Source organism: Trachurus japonicus, chromosome 13, assembly GCF_045865225.1.
Source record: "Trachurus japonicus isolate A0001 chromosome 13, Traja_1.0".
Taxonomy (NCBI): Eukaryota; Metazoa; Chordata; class Actinopteri; order Carangiformes; family Carangidae; genus Trachurus; species Trachurus japonicus.
In genome coordinates this window covers 25,925,655-25,944,996 of record NC_140919.1, presented here as the reverse complement: position 1 = coordinate 25,944,996, position 19,342 = coordinate 25,925,655, and the positions used below count along the sequence as shown (strand labels likewise).

Genomic DNA, 19,342 nt, shown 5'->3' with positions numbered 1-19,342 from the left:
AATACTCCTGACGTCGTAGTACTATGAACATGAAAACATAAAACAAATGACACATTCACATAGACAAAGTACACATCTCTGTTTATCATTCAACTGAATGGCGACAGATCATGGGAGGAGGACTGAAACGTTCTGACTGTGTGCTTCTACAAATGCAAGAACCTGCAGGAGTAAAAATGTAATGAGATTCCTATACAAACTATATAAATATACATCTGGATGGGTTTGTTATTATTAAATTATTCGGGTAATTTCATTTCTCTCTTTGTCTCCCAGTGTGTTTCAGGACAAACAAGACCCACTGTCTCCTTTTTATTCTTCTACACACTAACGGCTATCAAAACACACAAAATGTAAATGAACCCATGTGTTCCTGATGATCAAAGTGGAAACCACGTACACAGACTGAAACCAACAGTATGTACAGACACTGCATGTGTTTACTGCCCACACGCTCGCTCGTTCACACACACACACAAACACACACACACGCACGCAGACAACACACACTGATGCAGATTGATGGTAAAACTGGCAGAATTCAATGTTCCTGCAAAGAGGCAGAGGGAGAAATCTGACTGGACTGGTCAGGTGGCTGAATACCTGAATGGAAATACATGAAGTCTAACAGGAGTGAGACGAGTGTATTTACTGCCAGCGATTTGTCCGTCAGTCCTTCTGCTTCTGGTCCTGAAGTGGTACCTGGATCATGGAGAATGTCTAGAACAGGGGAGAGCGAAAGGGCCAGAGGGTGGACGTCTTCCTATGGCCCCCCACTGTAGGAATAATCTGCCTTGTTGTGCATCACCAGCTTGTTGTCCACAAAGTAGAAGCTGTCAGACTGCGTCTCATAAGGATTCAGGATCATCTCGCGCACTGGGGAAAAGGAGGAACACAGAAACAATCAGGATTTTGTAACATCACTTCCTGTTAGATCGGATAAAACATCTGTGTGTGGGTGTATTTGTCTCTTGTTGCCTGTGTGTGTGTGTGCGACACTCACTGATGTCCTCAGACAGTGCCGGGAACTCGTAGATGTGCTCGCACGTGTTCTTGCTGCTCGGCATGCAGAAGCCAAACTCAAAGTCAAAGCTCTTGAGCAGCTGATCGCGGAAGTAGTGTCTCTCAATCATGCGGAAGTTGTTGATGGGGGTGTCGCCCACTGTAAACTCCACCCTGCAACGATACGGCAAGTCATTTTAGAAACCAGTATCTGTTCAACTTTAGAGGTGTCGTTGTTAATTCTAATGTAGTTTGGTCATTTGACGATCACACAGGTTGCAAACAAGCCAACTGTTGATCCATTTTATCTTGGTCTCTTTATTTAACCACGCTATGAGACAGAGTTGTTTTCGAGGCAAATTCAGAGACTGCTTGCCGAAAAACTTCCCCCGACAGCAACGCACGTCAGTGGTTTTGCATGTATTTACCTCTAAAACAACTCGGCCTCGCAGCGTTCTGTTATTATCTCTCTGCTCCATGAGAGCGTTTTGGAGTTGTTGGATTGTGTATTTGATGAGTTTGATGAGGGAAACCAAGAAATCCCATTAGCCTCCATAGCGTAGCTCTGAGCAGCTCATGGCTCTGCTCTGCTGATCTCAAAACAGCTTGCACCGACAATTACTGTAAAGGGACAACGAGGAGTTTCTATTTGGTTATAAAAAAGTCTCACATTAATGTGGATGAATCTACGCTACCCACACTTGTTAATGGCTCCATTTTCGATAAATATATCGTTTTGTCTCTATCGTTATTTTGTTATTTTAATTAATGGTGGAAATGCTGGGCGAGTCGACCAGCGTTTCCTTACTTTCGGTTTCGCGGACGCTGCCCGGCGGGTCATGAGAATAACGCTGCCGAATCGCCGTTGATGGTCAAAACTACGACGGTATGTGATTGTCTTCGAACCTCCGACTTTCATTCTTGATGAATGAAAACATTCTTGGCAAGATGTCCGTCTTGTGCCGGTCCAAAAATTTCACCGTGCGCGCAGAGGCTAATGGTAAATGTAGTGTGAAAACACTTCACTTTCCAAAACTCCTCGTTGTCCCTTTAAAGGTAACAAACCTACTGCTAAAACTATATAGGGATTATGGCAATGGGCCAATTTGCCAAAATGTTGAACTCCATTGTCCCTTTAAAGTTATCTGACCCGAGTGGTTGACAATCACACATTTACACATACAGAGGGGAAAATAAGTATTGAACTACAAAAGACCTGCATGGTGAGCATGAATGGAGGCCAAAGCGGTTGAGTGCACTACTCATTGTTTTTGGTTTTGAACAACTGTACCTGCTAATTATGCTTTGGATGAAATGATGTTCTTTCACTTTGGGATAATTGCACTAACGGATAAAATTATGTAAAAAATATCCCTTATTTTGGTTGCCAAGAACAACAATCATCTTATTTCCTACATTCTGTGTGAAACCTCCCCCCCTCCATAAAAGTCTCTATACAAAACACATGATATCTAATACACACTGAGCTCTTTCATTAGGCCTGGATTATGTAGATGAGTCAGTTGTTGGGTTGGATTGCAGTCACAGAGTAGGAGTGGGATGATGAACACTACTGAGGAGCACTGACAGTCTGGTGCTTGACTCAGCATGTGGGCCGGGCTGCTCTGTACGTTCACACTCATCATCAACATCATCATCATCATCATCATCATCATCATCATCATCATCATCATCATCATCATTGGCCCCTGTTGTCTCACACTGAAGCCCACACTCCTCCTACGTGAAATAGGTGTCTGGTGTCAGAGCAGCAGGGTTGAACAGGATATCATTGCATCAATGATCTTATACATTGACACATCTCCCTCTCTCTCGCTCCCTCTCTTTATTTCTCTCTCTCTCTCTCTCTCTCTCTCTCTCTCTCTCTCTCTCTCTCTCTCTCTGTGGACTTTGACTTACGTGGCTCCGACCTGCCGCAGCTGCAGGAACGCTGGGGTGAACTGGTATCGGACGAAACGGCCAGCATTGGGGTCACATTGCTTTTTATCTCCCGCTAAATTTTGAAAGAAAATAAATGAAAGAGCTTTGAAGTCAAACTTACTTCAGCTCATTATTTCACAGAGTGAGATCTTTTTTTGTTCTCACTGTACAGACAGTCTTTTCCTTTCACAGTGTTATGGGCCTGTCAAGATAAAAACCCATTATTACATTTTCTATTATTATCATCAATATCCTCTGCAGTGTCATGGAGACAAGAAAAATATACAATAATGTCTGAAATACTGACGTAAGGAGTGAGATAAAAATAGTGGCAACTGAGGAAACTTAAACTGGGTCTGGGCGATATATTGCATTATTTAGAGCTGACCTGGCGTTGGAGGTTTAGTGATCTCAAACAGGACTGTCCCTGTTTCCATGTCGCGGATCTTAAACCTGGTGAAGTCGATCATGTGGACATTTTCTTCTGGAGAACAAAGATAATCTGGAAAAAAGAAGAAGAGAAAAGAAGCTTTAGTATGTGTCAGTACATACGTAGTATAATCTGTTTTATAATTGAATTAAAGCTGTCACTACAGCACAATCCACTAGCCTTCAATGTAACCTCACAATAATTCCAAGGCAGCTATTTTTCTCTCTCTACACTGAGAAATTACACCGACAATAACAACAACAGTCTCTTGAGCGGCTACACTAATAAAAGCTCAGAGAGCGAGCCGGGTCAGACACATTGTGAACCATCAGGCTCATTCATAAAGCATACACTTAGAAGAAAGAAATACAAGAAATACACTTAAGCTACTCCAGCTTTGTGTTGAGCGGCCAGGTCATTCATCTTCTGCGCCTGTACTGTATTAACTGAGAGTTAAATATATCCAAAAAAGAAAGAATCAGTCCAACAGTGCTTAAGTAATTCCTGTCCTCAGTTTATACACACCAAAATAGTCAAGACAAGTCACTTTCATTTTAAAATGCCAATCTTCCAAATTAGACTTTGAAATGTCTTTATTATACAACACATTTTATTCTTAGGCCCTGGAACACAAAAAGGAAAGACTCACGGCCAGGAAATACCACTGTTCACATTATTCTGCTGTGCATTCACTGTATATTAGTGTGATCTCAATATACAAGATGAAAACATTCATTTATTCATTCATTGCTTGTTAACCAGAAAAGAAATACACCGCTGACCACGATGACTCTGATTTGCTCTCTCACCTACTTACTATATATTTTATTCTTTCAAGTATAGTTTCTTCTTCTAAAACAGAAACAGTATTAAGCTGATTAGTATTTACAGCTCACCGAGCACAGTGTGCTATATAATGTATGTTGTGCTGGTGATTGCATGTTGTACTTAATGCTGGTTACGTCTTTAACAGTGATGATAGTGATATCTACAAATTATGGAGAAAAATAACATATTATGTCAACAGAAAAGATTTGCACACAGGCACTTCATGGGAGAGTTGGACACTTTGGTAATCCATGATACTGAATGTTTATATGTTTTAGTTTTCTGTAACATAGCCTACAGTGAACAGCAAGGTTGTCAAGTCCAGCGAGCACAAGTCCAGGGGAAGAGAGAAACCCAAGTATCCTGAGCAGGGTGACAGATTTGGCCACGCTGGCACTGTGTGTGTGTGTGTGTGTGTGTGTGTGTGTGTGACCATTTATGTGTGCATGTGTAAGCATGTGTGAGACACTCCCCTCCCAACAGGGCAGGATTAGACCTAAGAGGCTTATTGTGTTTTACCATCACATGGACCAACTGGTTGGGAAACACACACAAAACATGCATGCACGCACACACAGACACACACACACACATGCACCTACTATCTCATTAGGGTTATGGTCAGTGCAGTTATTATTGGCTGTCTATGTTGCATAAGCCTTGAAGGGTCTTTCTTACTTTTTAACTTTCTCTCTGTCTTTCTGACTCTGACTTCAGTTTTAATACACACAGAGAAGTATCTCTATATTTGTACACATGCTTATGGTTACACATGCACACGCACACTTGCACTCGCATTCACACAGTTGCATCCGTTATTATTCTGAGGGTTAGGGAGCAGATGGACCACACAGGCTTTAGCCACCTGCTTGAAGATATTTATAGACGTTTTCATAAAGTACAGGACACTATACCTGACACCTTGTCTAAAAATGTCCCTCTAGTGAAACATTATTATTTAGAGTGCTATTTACCACAGTGAGCGAACACTGGTGTAAGTAAAAATCACTGACGAATCAAAAGTGAAATTTAAAACCTTCTGACTATAAAACAATGACAAAGATGACAAGTGTCTTGTTCTCATGTTGTGCTGCTCAGTTAGGCTAATTAGATAATTTAAATGCAATTGTTTACAAGTGATGAAGTCAGACTGCATCATGTCAAGACTACAGTCTTTCAGTGCTCCACCATACAAAACAAGGATCTTACTTTAATACAGAGAACAGAATGTCACAAAGCGCTGCACAATAAAAATGAAATAACAGACAACTTGAGCTTCAAGCCCCTAATCACACTGTCTGTCTGTAAGACTACTATTATGCTCCTTTTCACATCATCATTCATCACATCATCTCTGCAGATCTTCATGTTTTTTATGCACTCTGCATTACAGTGTTCAAAAATACTCTGCTTTCACGACCAGATTAAGCACAGGACTAAAAAAAGAAAAGAAAAAAAAGTCCTAAAAATATATTATATTATATTATATTATATTATATATTATATTACATTATATTTATATGTATAAGTGAAGAATATTATGTAATCTTTTGACTTGTATAATCACAGGTTTCATGTCTCGATGGTTTGTGAAATATTGTGTAACTGCAAGACCACATGTCTTGGCAGGTTATGCTTGTAAAACCATGTCTCATGAACTAATATGCTTTTAAAAAACAACAACAGAAAAACTGTAGAATAACAGCTGATTTGGGAAGGGGGTTGTATTTTACTGAATGGATGCATGTGTGCAGCGAATTAGTATACATGCACTTGCGTTGCAGAATCCACAGGACTTCGTGATGATGGGTTCACATGCTGTACATGAGAGAGTTTTGTTTCCAGGGTAAACGTCACAAGACTGGTCAAGAGATTTCCATGTAAATCTGCTCTGGCACAACCCCCCCCCCCCAAAAAAAGAAAAAAAAACAAACAAACTGCAAAGTCCCTTTATGTTTCCTTCCAAACTCCAGTAAGAGGGTTAGAGAGCTGCTGTTTGATGCAGTGCCCTCTAGTGCCAGTTCATTTGATGTGAGGTGCTTATTTGCTCTGAGAATATTATAAGCCTCCTGTTAGACTGGGACTGTGTTTATTCTAAAGCAACAGCAAGAAAAAAAACACTCAGGCAGTATTTATAGAGTACCTGAATGCTGCGCGCCACAGCCTGAATGTAATCATGTAGAGCTGAAGAGAGTAGAGAAATGAACACACACATTCAAATCCTCTTGACTGGAAGATAGCAGTCATAAACTTAAGCAAATACTATTATATAATACTGTGCAGAACTGTTCTCTTTAGTTCATAGATATAGACACTGCATGTCTGTTCACATCAAACACTCTAACTACTACCACTTCTAGTACTACTCCTAATAATAATGATAATATAACAATAATACTTGAATGAATGCATCTATAACATGAATTGCACTTGACTGCTCCTATTTTACATGACAATAAAGTGATCTAAAGTGTTCTCAAAATGACGCAGTAGTTGAGGCCATTGCAGCCTCAAAATCTTCACAGTGGGAAATTTAATACGTTATGTTGATGTTTGCCTCTGCAGAACACTGTCACACTGTGAGCTGAGCCTTGTTATCATGCCACAATGGAAATTAATACCTGCACCACCAATTTGTCGTGTGGTCACTGAAGTTATAAAGATATTTCTGTAGTTTTACATTATACTATTTACAGAAGAGGATGAAATGCATAGTTAAAGCTAAGTAATGTATTCAAAGTCATAACTAAAAGCTCCCCTTTCCTCAGTATAAAGTGGCGATGGACGGATCAATAAAATACAATACCGTCAGTATTACCACCGTTTTGACCTACTTTTTTCCCCCCAATGTTGCTGTCATGTTGTGTGGAGCATAAGATCAGTCCATACTGCAGCGGCCTGAATTCAAATCCATCTTGTGCATTTTTCTGTATGTCAACCCTTCACCCCTCTCTCCCAGCTTTTCTTCCCCTAACTGTCACTATGGCATCGGAAAAAGGAAAAATACCAAGCAACCTCTTCTTTATTTTATTTTATTTTATTTTTTGCACTACTTTGCTTGCAACATCTACGCTTCAGTTAAGTTATCAAATCTACGTCTCTGAATTATACATACCATACTTAAAATGATATAATCCTTAATATTTTTTCTGTGATTTTAAGTTAAGAATACAGTGTGATGTTACTTCTCTTGACAAATGACACTTCTCAACCTTACATAATACTAACATGACTGGTTGCAGATGTTATTAAAATTGGTTTACCATCTTTTGGCTACCGTAACATGAGGGAAACAGGCCTATTTAGTGGGAGAAAATATGGAAATGTGGTCTTTAATAATCTTTAATATTTTTTTATTTGATTTTTAATTACAGTTTTCCAAAACTGCATATTATGTTTGAAATAAATGTCATTTCTAGGCACCTCATATTTTATTTGATCTAACCAATCAGCTCGCTCCCTGTCATTTGTGAACCAGGGCAGGATCTTACAGTAGAGTTGTTGAATTTGTTTAGCGATCATTGTCCATTTAGTCTAAAGTAGTTAGATTACATTATTCATTCTTGACAGTGATTTCTCAAGCACTTAACATCACAGTTATTTCTAAAAGTAATACAGTATATGAACACAGCTTGAGCTTCACTGCAAAATGGATTTAAAGGATTATAGACAAATGACAAACATCTAGGCAATCTCGTGTTCGATCACAATGATCAACAGAATTCAATATGGAGACTTTTCACAAGGAACTAGGGTCAAAAATCTCCATAACTGCATCCAGGAAGGTTTGGGTGAAGAAAAGAAGGTAATCCAGAGGCAAGACAAAGACATTTGGATAGTTCAACATTTTGGTAAATTGGCCCAGTGCCATAATCCCTATAGCGGTTTTGCATGAATTTCCTTTTAAAACAACTCCGTCTCGTAACGTTCTGTTATTATCTCATAACGTGGTGAATGTGCAGGTCACAACTTGTCCACCAGAGCGTTTTGGAGTTGTTGGATTGTGTATTTGATGAGTTTGATGAGGGAAACCAAGAAATCCCATTAGCTCTGAGCAGCTCGCAGCTCTGCTCTGCCGTTCTAAGAATAGCTTGCACCGATAATTAAAGGTACAAACCTACTGCTATGACTATAGGGATTATGGTAATGGTCAATTATCTCTCTAACTATCCCTTTAAGGTAACTGCCTATACCAGCTGTAGATCTTTATTATCAATAAGAGGACGGTGTTGATCTTAGTCTGCAAGGAAGGAAGTGCATCTCCCATAATGTCAAACTATTCCTTTGAGAACAAGCTCTCACATACAGTACCCTACCCTCACTGTGTTGTAAAACGAAACACCATGCTGCCTAAGTCAGTGAAGAAGATAGTAATGGGAGAAATTACACCCTACATCTTTAACGCTACGTCTATGCAAAGACAAACTATGCAAATCTAGTTGAAAAAAAATCACATTATCTCCACATTATGAAGGTTGAATGATTCCAGACAGAAAATACCTCCCTTCTGTCTTCCTCTTTTCTATCTTTAACCTAGACACACACACACACACACACACACACACACACACACACACACACACATGCTCCACTTCACTTCCTTAAACACTGTCACCTAGCAACACTCCTTCTGATAGTGTGCCAGCTCGATTAGTCTGTCTTTCTCCTTCCCCTCATCCACCTGGCTGCTCTGCAACAACAAGGTGCAGCAGCGAATCAAAAGAGTGTATCTGGGGTTTGGCATCAGTGGTATGCTAATGAAATGTTGCTCATCTGGGATCTGATGAGGGTGTACCCGAGGCCTGCCTGCTTCAGCAACCCTGAAGAAAAGGAAGAATAGAACTGTGCAGAATTGATGCAGAATATTAAGAAGATATGTATCAACAGCGACTTCAATCACAGTGCGACATGATAGATTAGTAGCAAGTGAGTAGCTCCTGTTCATCTGCTATAATTACACATGAGGAGGAATGTCAAATTCTGGATTTACTTTTCATGTACTGACAAGACTTCCATGTGTCCAATTTCGTGTTTTTAGTGTTGCAAAAATGATTTTGTTGTGTTGTTCCAAATGATCGCTACAGTACAAACATTTATCATAGTAACTCAATTGTAACTCAAGTTTCTTGTTACACATGAACATTGTTCAATCTAATTATGATTTTTACTCGATTGGAATAAATACTGTAATACCATCCTTTCTAGATGTGCCACTTTCTGTAAATTGAGTAAAATTAGCAGCAAGTCTTGAGTCGTGCTGTGTTCCTGTATTCAGATACGCAGAACCTGTCTGACACTAAAATGGCATTCATGAAGAGCAAGTGAGCTGCCACTTATAGCGCCTTAATCCCCAAGATTAGCCTGGAGTTACAGTCTTTCAGCCACAGGGATTGACTTCACATGCCTTATTCTTTCCATTTGACTCTCTGTGGCCTGCAGTTCGTGCTGAGACTCTGTGTTGAATTAATCCAAACATGAGGAAGAACAATGTGTGCTCATTTACATGTCTTTAATTTAAAATAATCCATAGCCGAAGGCAACTAGTGACATTAGCGTTAAGATTCTTATGTTGACGACACGTCATGATGCAGTGCACCTGGGTGGCAGGCTGTTTCATGTCTGTCAGTTAATAACACCTGTAGGCAAACTGGCAAACAGCGAGGTTCATGGAGAGGGTGAACTCTGAACATCTGAATGCAGATGAGATTCTTTCCTCTTATCTTTCTCTGGCCTGCATCACTGAGTGGGAAAAAATAATGTACCTCAGTGGGCATGGACGTCGGAACTATTTTCTGAGAGGGGGTGCGGGATTTTTGTTAGGAGAGTCGGACGTTGTCTGAAAATTACCCCCCCCCCCCCGCGCTCCCTCGTTCACTCACACACACAGTGTGCCATCTCTCTTTTACGCACGCACGCACGCAGCCATTGCGCATCACTGAAACAACTGAAGCTACTAGACCACACAGCCAGATGCAGCATACATTCTGACAGGAAAAAACCACACTCAGCTTTAAGATATAGCCTAAACGATATAAACAATGCCACGGCGGGCAAAATGCATTAAATGAGGCTTAGCGTTACCTTTAGAAGAGTTGTATGCAGCGAGTGTGGCCATTAAAGAACAGCGTCTTTCCACTGGGTTGGACATTTCCGGGTCCAGTCTCTCTCAAAGGCCAGCTGAAGCACCTGGACTTTTCTTTTATGAAGCATTGCACATTTGTGGTCCGAAAACACCCAAAACGGATCTTTTCTGAAACGATGATGTCATATCCCCACCGCTCTACCTGTACCGAGACACACCGCTGTGTAGCCTAGCAACAGTCTATGGACGTAACTTAGCGTCTAACTAACTCGGTCCCTCGGACACTGCAGCTGAATCTCGCCCGTTGAATCATTATCGACCGTCATATTTGCACTGACACGACTCCCAGTCAACATTTTATCCACTTCTAATGTCTGGAGTTTGAATACTGCGGGGAAGCTTTCTGTCTTCTTCTCTGTTGTTGATGTTTCTGTGTGGCAGCGCTACAGCACCACACACGCTCCACACAGGCCTGGAGTATGTACTACAGCGTTTTCGACTGAAATGGAGGGAGTGAAGCGCTACAGCAGCCTGACTCCACTATGCCAGATGCCAGGCTGCTGTATGGAGCCAGGCAGGCTGCATATCACATCAAAAGCATAGATCTGCCTTATATGAGATAAGTGTAAGTCAGACAAATTCAGTTTTTTTCAGATTTTATTTTATTTTTTTTTTTAAAGCTAATTCTGTGGATATAGGGAGGCTGGTGGAGTGCGGGAGGGGCGGATGGGAGGGGGTGCGGCCGCACCCCCCGCACCCCTAGTTCCGACGTCTATGTCAGTGGGAGGATTTTATGAGGACATAAAATCCACCTTGCACCTGCAAGTCTCACTAATCAACATGCTAAATCGTATTTGTTTACTTGAGAGTTACTAATAAGTGTATTCTGTTACTGTTACTGTAATACAAACAGGCTAGTTGTTTACCCCTATTTCCAGTCTCTATGCTAAGCTAAGGTAACCACTTGCTGTGACTCGATGCAAGAAAGTGTGTTTCACTATGGAGCCCCTAATGGGACATGGGGAAAGAAAGAAAAGTTGCTCATGCGCAAGTGATATCAAGTGATATCAAGTGATAATTCTGCCCTTGCAGCAAATGAGAGGATCCTCCCAGTTATGAAAATAATGGAAGTATCACCTTCTTGTGCGCACAAGAAACTTTTGTTTTTTGTTTTCTCCCCGTGTCCCTTTAGGGGCTTCACATTTCTCAGACTGTTTAAAAAAAATAATTTCTTTCTTTCTTCAAAGGATTATATTCAACACATTGGAAAATCCTATTAGTCATTTTACTAGAAAAATGACAAAAGTAAAGATAACAAAGAGAAACTTTTCACTTTACCTGAAACATTAATGCCCTCAAGAGATCAAAGGCTTTTGTAATAATTAGGGTTTGGTTTAAGCTTACATTTATGTACTGTGCAGCACATGATGCATGAATAGTAGCACACTGAGGAGTGTTTGTTTGACCACTGCAGTTACTGTGGGTCAGGCTGTGAGAGGAACCTGGAGGGACGCTAATGATGTCTGTCTCACTCCCTTCACTCTTCCTAATCTCTTGATGTGATCTATAAAGAGAAACGCCTTACAGACGATGCCAATTTGTACCCAAGAAGTTTTAAAGGGATGGTTCACCCAAAATTTAAATTTCATTCATTATCTCCCCACCCTCATGTCGACTAAGGGCTGGGAGAAGTTTCAGAGTCCTCCGTGGCTTCTCTGAGTAACAGGGGGTCTCGGCGTAGCAGTGCATGTCCAGTTGCAAATGGATACCAACTGTCTTCGTAACAAAAAGACACACCAAAAAACATCCAAATACCTCCATGCTGCTCCTACGTAATGTCCGTCTTGTATTGAAGCCCCAAAATGCGAAATTGTTCAGAAAAAAAAAAAAGTCTATATTTCAAGCTTGTTTGTAACGGAAGAGGACAGACCCTGGTTCGTCCAAATTTGACGAACCCGGGAAGAGGAGCGACATACATACGAGCAGCATGGAGGTATTTGGATGTTTTTTGGTGTGTCTTTTTGTTACGAAGACATTTGGTATCCATTTGCAACCGTTATATGGACATGCATTGCTACGCCGAGACCCCCTGTAAGTCAGAGAAGCCACGGATAACTGAAACTTCTCCCAGCCCTTAGTCCACATGAGGGTGAGTAGATAATGAGTGAAATTTCAATTTTGGGTGAAATATCCCTTTAGGAAAAAGTGCAGTTTTAAAGAGAACAGGATATTTAAATATACATTTACATACATTTAATGAAATATTCTTTATATAGTTTCAAGACTTTGCATTGGACTTAATCTGTTAGAGATGTACATGTATGTAGATTTGTCAATAAATGTCGCATTGTCTATACAATGCAGCAAAATTATGTAATATTTTCTTTACTAATTAAATAAAACCTATTCTGCAATCGAATAAGAATCAAACAATTATTAAATAAATTAAATAATGTGTGAATCACGCTCTGGCTGCGTCTCCAAGTTCCCACTTACAACCCCTTCTTACAGCAGGCTACTGAAAGCAGCTACAGCATTTCAGCTGCTCTAATTTCTCCTTCAACCAGAAGCCTCGAAGAAATTTGAAAAAATAAAAACAGATACTTGTTCTACAGTTTTTAAACCAAGGTCTCTGAATTGCATTCATGTTCCTTGTGTAAGTTCACGTGCATATTTTTTTTAACCAATAGTGTGTACAGATAAAGCCATACAAATGCATGATAATTAAATGCCACAGAGGACTGTAGAAAAAGAGCAGAGAAAATGTCTTTGACCTGTCCAGCCTTGATAAAAACTATGCAGGAAATGCATTAGCAGACAGTTCTTTGGCAGGTTGTAGCAGAGAATGATGGGGACATTTGACTCTGTTGATATTTTCTCTTCTGATTTCTGTATTTTGGCCTCTGTTGAAATCTATTAAGAGGAGTTTCAAGGGTGTTTCAAAGAAAGATCACAAGCCAAATGTTTCACTAATGATCTTCTAACATTTCTAAGGTCTTTAGGATTATTCCCCTATACTGGTACTAACAGGATCTTTGAGACAACACACATCTTCAGTCAAGACGATGAGCCATAAATATCAACACCAGCTAGTTATCACAGAGTCAGTGGTATTGATCAATAACCCTGTCAAACGCTGACGCACTAATTTTGCTCTACAACATTATGCACCTTTACAATAACAACACTTGTGGTATAGTTTCTGAGTTTAAGAACAGCTGTCTGGTTTTACACAAGTGAAAGACAGTTGGTGGGATTGTGTTGATTATTTATGTAGCTGCAACAAGCCGTCTCTCTCTCCATGTCAAATCACTCTGAGAGACTAACCTTGTGACAGCTGTGCATGGGAGATTAAGAACTGGCTGCACCAATCAATTTTAATTAAAGCTGTATCCCGCCTGATGTAGAAAGAAGCACTGCTCTTTGTCCCACGCTTATTACCATAAAGGCCAAACAATTGATCACCTATTAGTGGATAAGGAACCAGACTGTCCTGAGTAAATCATCTGGATGAGGTAAAATTACACCCCAGTGTAGATCCTACTCAAGATTCCTACAGCGGGTCTAGAGCTTCTCCCTTACCCAGCACATAACAATTCAGATTTTGTTTTTATATCAAGAAGGTCTATTTGTCTATTTGTCTCTATCTGCACTGCACTGAGGAAATTGACTCTTGTGTTGTGAAGAAATCATAGATCTATCGAGACCAGAAGGGAGTGTAAAATTAGAGAAACTGTTCAAATAATATCACTGATTGTAACTCAACCATTGAAATCATAAGATTTTAATCTTCAAGACTGTCATTAAGACATTTAGAAGACTTATTTAGAAGACTTTTTTTTAGAATATTTATCAGATAGCCTAATGTCAACTTGAAAATTAGTTGACAATGGTTGTTCACTTGTGTTTGGACATTTTATTTTATGGGTACCAGTTTGCCTTTAAACAAATGCTTGTCAGATTGTTGAACACTTCTCTCAACACTTTCAGGCTTCATTGCCTACATCAGACAACTTTTTCTTTTTCCTTCTTTCTTTCTTTTTTTTTTTTTTTTTTACTTTTGAAGCTCTCAATCTGACAAGCATGTTTATGTGTATTGACTAGGATGATGTGTGGAGGTAAGCATTTTGTGCATAACTGGGTTCAACCCTGTATAGGCCTTTGAGAACAAACTTGTCCCAATCTTCACATATGGTTGATCTGAACATCTTTAAATCCTTCTGCTTTTAGACTAAGACTTTTAAGACTTTGTTTACACACTTAAGGGACCAGAATAACAGGGCCAGCCAGCCAGCCTGGCATCTTAATAAATTATCAATCTACTCGATTTCTAGTAAAGAAAGGCATATGCAATATCTTCTTCAACTTTCTTGATTCCCTATAGTTCAGTGTAAACATGGAATAATTTCAATGGGAAGTTTCCCTCTTATGCTCCCAGTTTGTGAAACCAACTCATAGCACACATTCCAACACAAATTCTGTATAAGCACAAAACACTACAAATAGTATTATCTTGTGAAACCTTTCAGGAATGTCAGACATATCCAGACATAAATCCACACCCGATAGTTACATTTTACAGTATGAAGTAATGGGTTAGGGCTAATGCTGGTCGAACTATCTGGACTAAACAATCTGTCAATCCCATTGAAAATGCCACATGGTCCAACAAAGGAAGAAGAGACATCTCCTTGGCTGTTATACCTATATGTTACGTTACCTGCACCTTGCAGAAACAACAGATTTCTGACTTGTATGTTATATGTAGAAATTTTAAAGAATGCAGGTTTTTCTACTTATTGAACTGCTTGTATGTTACCACCTTGTTTTATAATTTACTCTAATATTAAAAAACGACTAGTTCTGGAAAGGGTTGTTTCTATAAAGTACTGGACATTTGATTAATGAAATGTCTTTCTGTCCTAAAATGTGTATGTGAAGTACATGCAGATGAGCAAGACGTAGTGTTGATAAAAAATAAAGGAATGTTTCAGAGAGGAATGGGTCCCCAGCAAGATGAAGACCAGATAATTGAAGTAATTACCTGTTACTTCTTTTATTACTTTGTTAAGCCTTTCTGAGGAAAAGATGGATTTGATGAATTGGGAAAAAAACGTTTCCATCACGCGGCTCCTGCTAGGTCAACCTTGTTACCTTCTTTCCCTCTCCATCTGCAGCTGTAACCTTCCCCATGCACATTATTGAATTCAATTTGAATTAGGGTGTGCTACAATCCACTGGAGGAATGTGTCTTTATCTTTCCATTTGAATACTCTTGTAGTCAAATGTGAGAGACCAAAGAGCATTTTCAGTAAGAGGTACACTTTTCTCTCTCTGTTGCACTTACATGGAAGCACAACAAGACATGGTGGATGAGAGGACAACAGACAAGTAAATAACATGTTCACCACATAATGATTCCAGAAACACAATATCTAACATGGTAAAAATGATAATATAGAAAACAAATATTACACATGCTGATAATGATCCCCCTTTATCTCACAGCTAATGCTGTCAATCAGTAATTATCATCATTCTTTTTAAAATACAGTGACAAAATGATGTTTATAAATGTGAGATTTATTTGGCAGCGGCAGTGTTTTCTGTTTATGTGTCTGCCTGTGTATCATAAACCATCCATCATGTAAACAGTAAAACGATAATGTGCCATTTTTCATATCACAGCGGCGCTTCTCATCTGCCTGGATTATATTTCTTCTCCTCTCAGCCTGTGTTACAATGAGGCGCTGTGCCTTGCTTATCAGCTCTGAACCACCGTGACAGACTGGAGCTATGGGCTGCCCCAAAATGGTGGCATTTACCTCCCAAAAGCACAACTGGAAAAGTCATTTACACTGCAGGGTGAGGCATTTTCTGCTTCCCCCTTCCCCAACTGCGATTTTCTTTCTTCGGCGGCCGAAAATGATAGCCTGAATTGTGTAGCACTCTTTGCTTACAATATCTTTGTGTGTGTGTGTGTGTGTGTGTGTGTGTGTGTGTGTGTGTGTGTGTGTGTGTCAGCCTTTTGTCTGCTCTGCCGTTTAAAACAGTCAGGGCCTCAGGGAGAAATTTTAACAGGAAACAAGGAAACAGTTTTGACATCAGTTCATTCACATAAAGTCAAATATCATATGCTTCAGATATGTCATTGTTGACGGGTTACAGAAGCCGTATTTGACCATTGGGCTTCTGTAGGGAGCCAGTAAATGAATGGCTGGGAATCTGATGCCGACGATGTAAACAAACTCACTCACTCTTCAACTGCAGGGTCGTTAATTACCTGAGGTGTGCACGACATTGCAGAATGCTATGTTACAGTCCTTCTGACATAATCCAGATTACATGTCAGCGGAGAGCAGAGATTACTGAACCATCATGAGTGATTTCGGCATTATCGCACTGACGCAGCCGTGGCATTGCTTTTATTCTGAGGGGATACCAAATGAAAACAGATGTGATGGTGTGAGAGAGGATGAGAGCAGAGAGTTGGTGCTGACATTTTGGGGGAGGTCAGTGGGGTCAGTTTTGACGCCCGATTTCACTGGCAACTATACAGCTGTAACTGTGGAGTTAATGAAAATCAATGTAAATAAGCATTTTATAGAATGAGAAATGATGATGATGGTTTGATCCCACTGTTTACATCTGAAATATAAACAAAAATAATAATAAAAAAAATAACACATTTATTTATTTGTACTAATTGTGCTTAATTTAGTGAAGACAGAGGAAGGAGTCTGAATGTCATTAGGCTTTGACAAAAAATGATTACACACTCACACATACACACCCACACACACACACACACACACACACACACACACAAACGATACGCTAGGTATAGTCAAATCTTCTAATCCCCTCTCAGAGTCACTGATAATCACATTTGATGATGAAGCTCTTGAGGAGAGCTTGAAAGCTCCAGATAGAAAGCTAGTAATTTCACTGTCAGTCTACTATTTCTAAATATAAGTGTGGACTGCCATGCTCACTCTTACACCACTTAATTAGAGCATGCAAACTAAATTTCGATATATCTCTCTTTAAACTAGGATACTTATTAATCCATACATGCTAAATATTCCACACATCTCAGTTTTCTGTTGTGGTTCAACATTAACTTTCGTGTCGAATGCCACCCAGACAAAATAACAGCCGACACTGTCCTGACCTGACTAGACAGTGTTTCAGCAGCAAGTCACCATCTGGATGCCCTGAACCGCCATCACAAACATCTTGGTCAGCAGAAGCCTAATGTTATCAGCAAAAAAACTCATCCATGTGACAGTGGGTGATATTATGTAATAATAGAGGGGCTTGGAGTTGAGTTGACTTACAGCCTTTAACAGCCTACCCTGTCCTGTTGTTATGACATAATAGGGAAACAGCATCCATAGTGTGTTAAGCAACTGGCTGATAGTATTCTCTCCTTCCTTGTGTTTGTTCCAGCTGACTACTGAAGAGCTATAATCAGTGGATCACATCTCTGGCCACCTGTTACCTCAGAGCCACAGGTGCCTTGAGGTGAGGAGTTAGTAAGAGCCAGTTTTTTTCTTTCTCCTGTTTTTCTTTTTTTTTGGTAGGATTTGAGAAGCAAACCAAGAAGTAGCCTACACATAGTCACCTTCAATAGTCACCTTCAATGTCTATCAGTGACTGCCTACACTCAGAAAAATGAAAACACCTCCAATCATGCAAACAAGTAGCACCCCCCCCCCAAAAAAACCCAAAAAAAACAAAAACTGAGGCATCAATAACACTGGTAAATGACAACAAGCTGTTTCCATCATTCACAGGGGAGTCCAGCTATCTAAGGTCCAGTCCCCACAATCAATAGCTGTCCTTGGGTAAGTGACATTAAACCTGTAACTGCTCCCTGATTCAATTCACTTGGTCTTATTTTTAATCTAGACCCTTTGAGGACCTTTCAGACTGTGTCGCTGTCCATGGTATCTGTATCTGGTTCCTCTATAGAAACAGTGAATGCACAGAGAATAATGTCATGCTACATTGTAAAGACACTATAATAGGAAGCAACAGCAGATGGGTTGCACTAATCTCCTCGAACTGTGAGGCTTTAACTACTCTTCCGATCGTGCCAATTACACGAGCAGGTTACTTACTCTTGGTGATCTTCTGTAGCCCAAGCACATCCTCGGGCGTTATTACGGTATTTCTGCGCAATTCTTCTTCGGTTCGAACCGGGATCCCCATGTCTGATGAGTTGCAGCCTTGCTGCACTTTCATGTCCGACAGAAGAGGGCTGATCGGGTGCGCACCCTGGCAGGGACTGAGGCTTTTCTGATGCTCTCGGCGTCGTCGCCGCAGGAGCCGATTTACTTGCGTCGGAGCCTTGAGTGACGCGCTGCCTAATACAGCGTACAGCAAACAGGCTCTGTGCTGCTACAAGAATAACTCATTCTCCGCGCCTCCTCCCTTTCTCGATCCGGTAAAAGATAAAAATCAGCCCTAGGCTCCCTCCCTCCCCCCCTCCCCGAAGGCTCATCGGCTCTCTCACAAGCTATTTAATCCAAATCCTGTGGCTTTAAACCGACCAGTGTTGCGTGGCTGACGGTCTGCGCTGCCTCGTCGTCTGCTCAGACACCAGCCTGCATGGTCGAGCTTCACTCAGCAACAGTAAAAGGTCTCCCCGCTCCTCAGTCAGGAGCTGTCGCCTGCCTGCCTGCCTGCCTGCCCCTGTAGCAGAAGTTCACTGGTGTCACTAATAACCACTTGAAATGATAAGTTGTTTATGTAAGTTGCTGTGCGAAGACAGAAAGCAGCTAAATCAGTATAGGGAGCTACTTATGTCACTGCCAAACAACTGTTCCTCTCTCCAGACACGCAGCCCCACGCGGCGTCGTCATCTCAGCCTCCCCAGAAGCTGTTCAACTATATCCTTGAGGTTTGGCTCTGTAGCATTGCACGCCTCAGTAGGTAACAATGGAGGTTTCATCATGCACTTTCTTTTGTTCTTTTTCTTTATAACAATAATTTATTTTTTAACTTTGGGTCAGCAGAGCAACCTGTAAAAGCTTTTCGAGCATATATCACTT

The 19,342-nt window shown here is 40.5% G+C and overlaps 1 protein-coding gene across 1 annotated transcript; it reads right to left on the bottom strand.

Annotated features, from left to right (window-relative positions):
- Positions 1–519: 519 nt before the first annotated feature.
- On the bottom strand, positions 520–18,747 carry unc119a1 (unc-119 lipid binding chaperone a1). The gene is made up of 5 exons (XM_085795558.1): positions 18,410–18,747; positions 3,332–3,445; positions 2,923–3,016; positions 1,004–1,176; positions 520–876 (listed from the first exon to the last, which is right to left on the bottom strand). Exons 1-5 carry the CDS (start codon positions 18,531–18,533, stop codon positions 764–766), a joined length of 618 nt encoding a protein of 205 aa, XP_085651684.1. The 5' UTR covers positions 18,534–18,747; the 3' UTR covers positions 520–763.
- Positions 18,748–19,342: the final 595 nt, after the last annotated feature.

What these genes read in the sequence shown, in the direction of transcription:
- unc119a1 (XM_085795558.1), bottom strand. Translation starts at nt 18,533, where the DNA reads ATGAAAGTGCAGCAAGGCTGCAACTCATCAGACATGGGGATCCCGGTT. An exon ending in CTGCGGCAGGTCGGAGCCAC is followed by an intron (nt 1,177 to 2,922) that starts GTAAGTCAAAGT and finishes GTATCGTTGCAG; the next exon opens with GGTGGAGTTTACAGTGGGCG. An exon ending in GGCACTGTCTGAGGACATCA is followed by an intron (nt 877 to 1,003) that starts GTGAGTGTCGCA and finishes CCTTTTCCCCAG; the next exon opens with TGCGCGAGATGATCCTGAAT.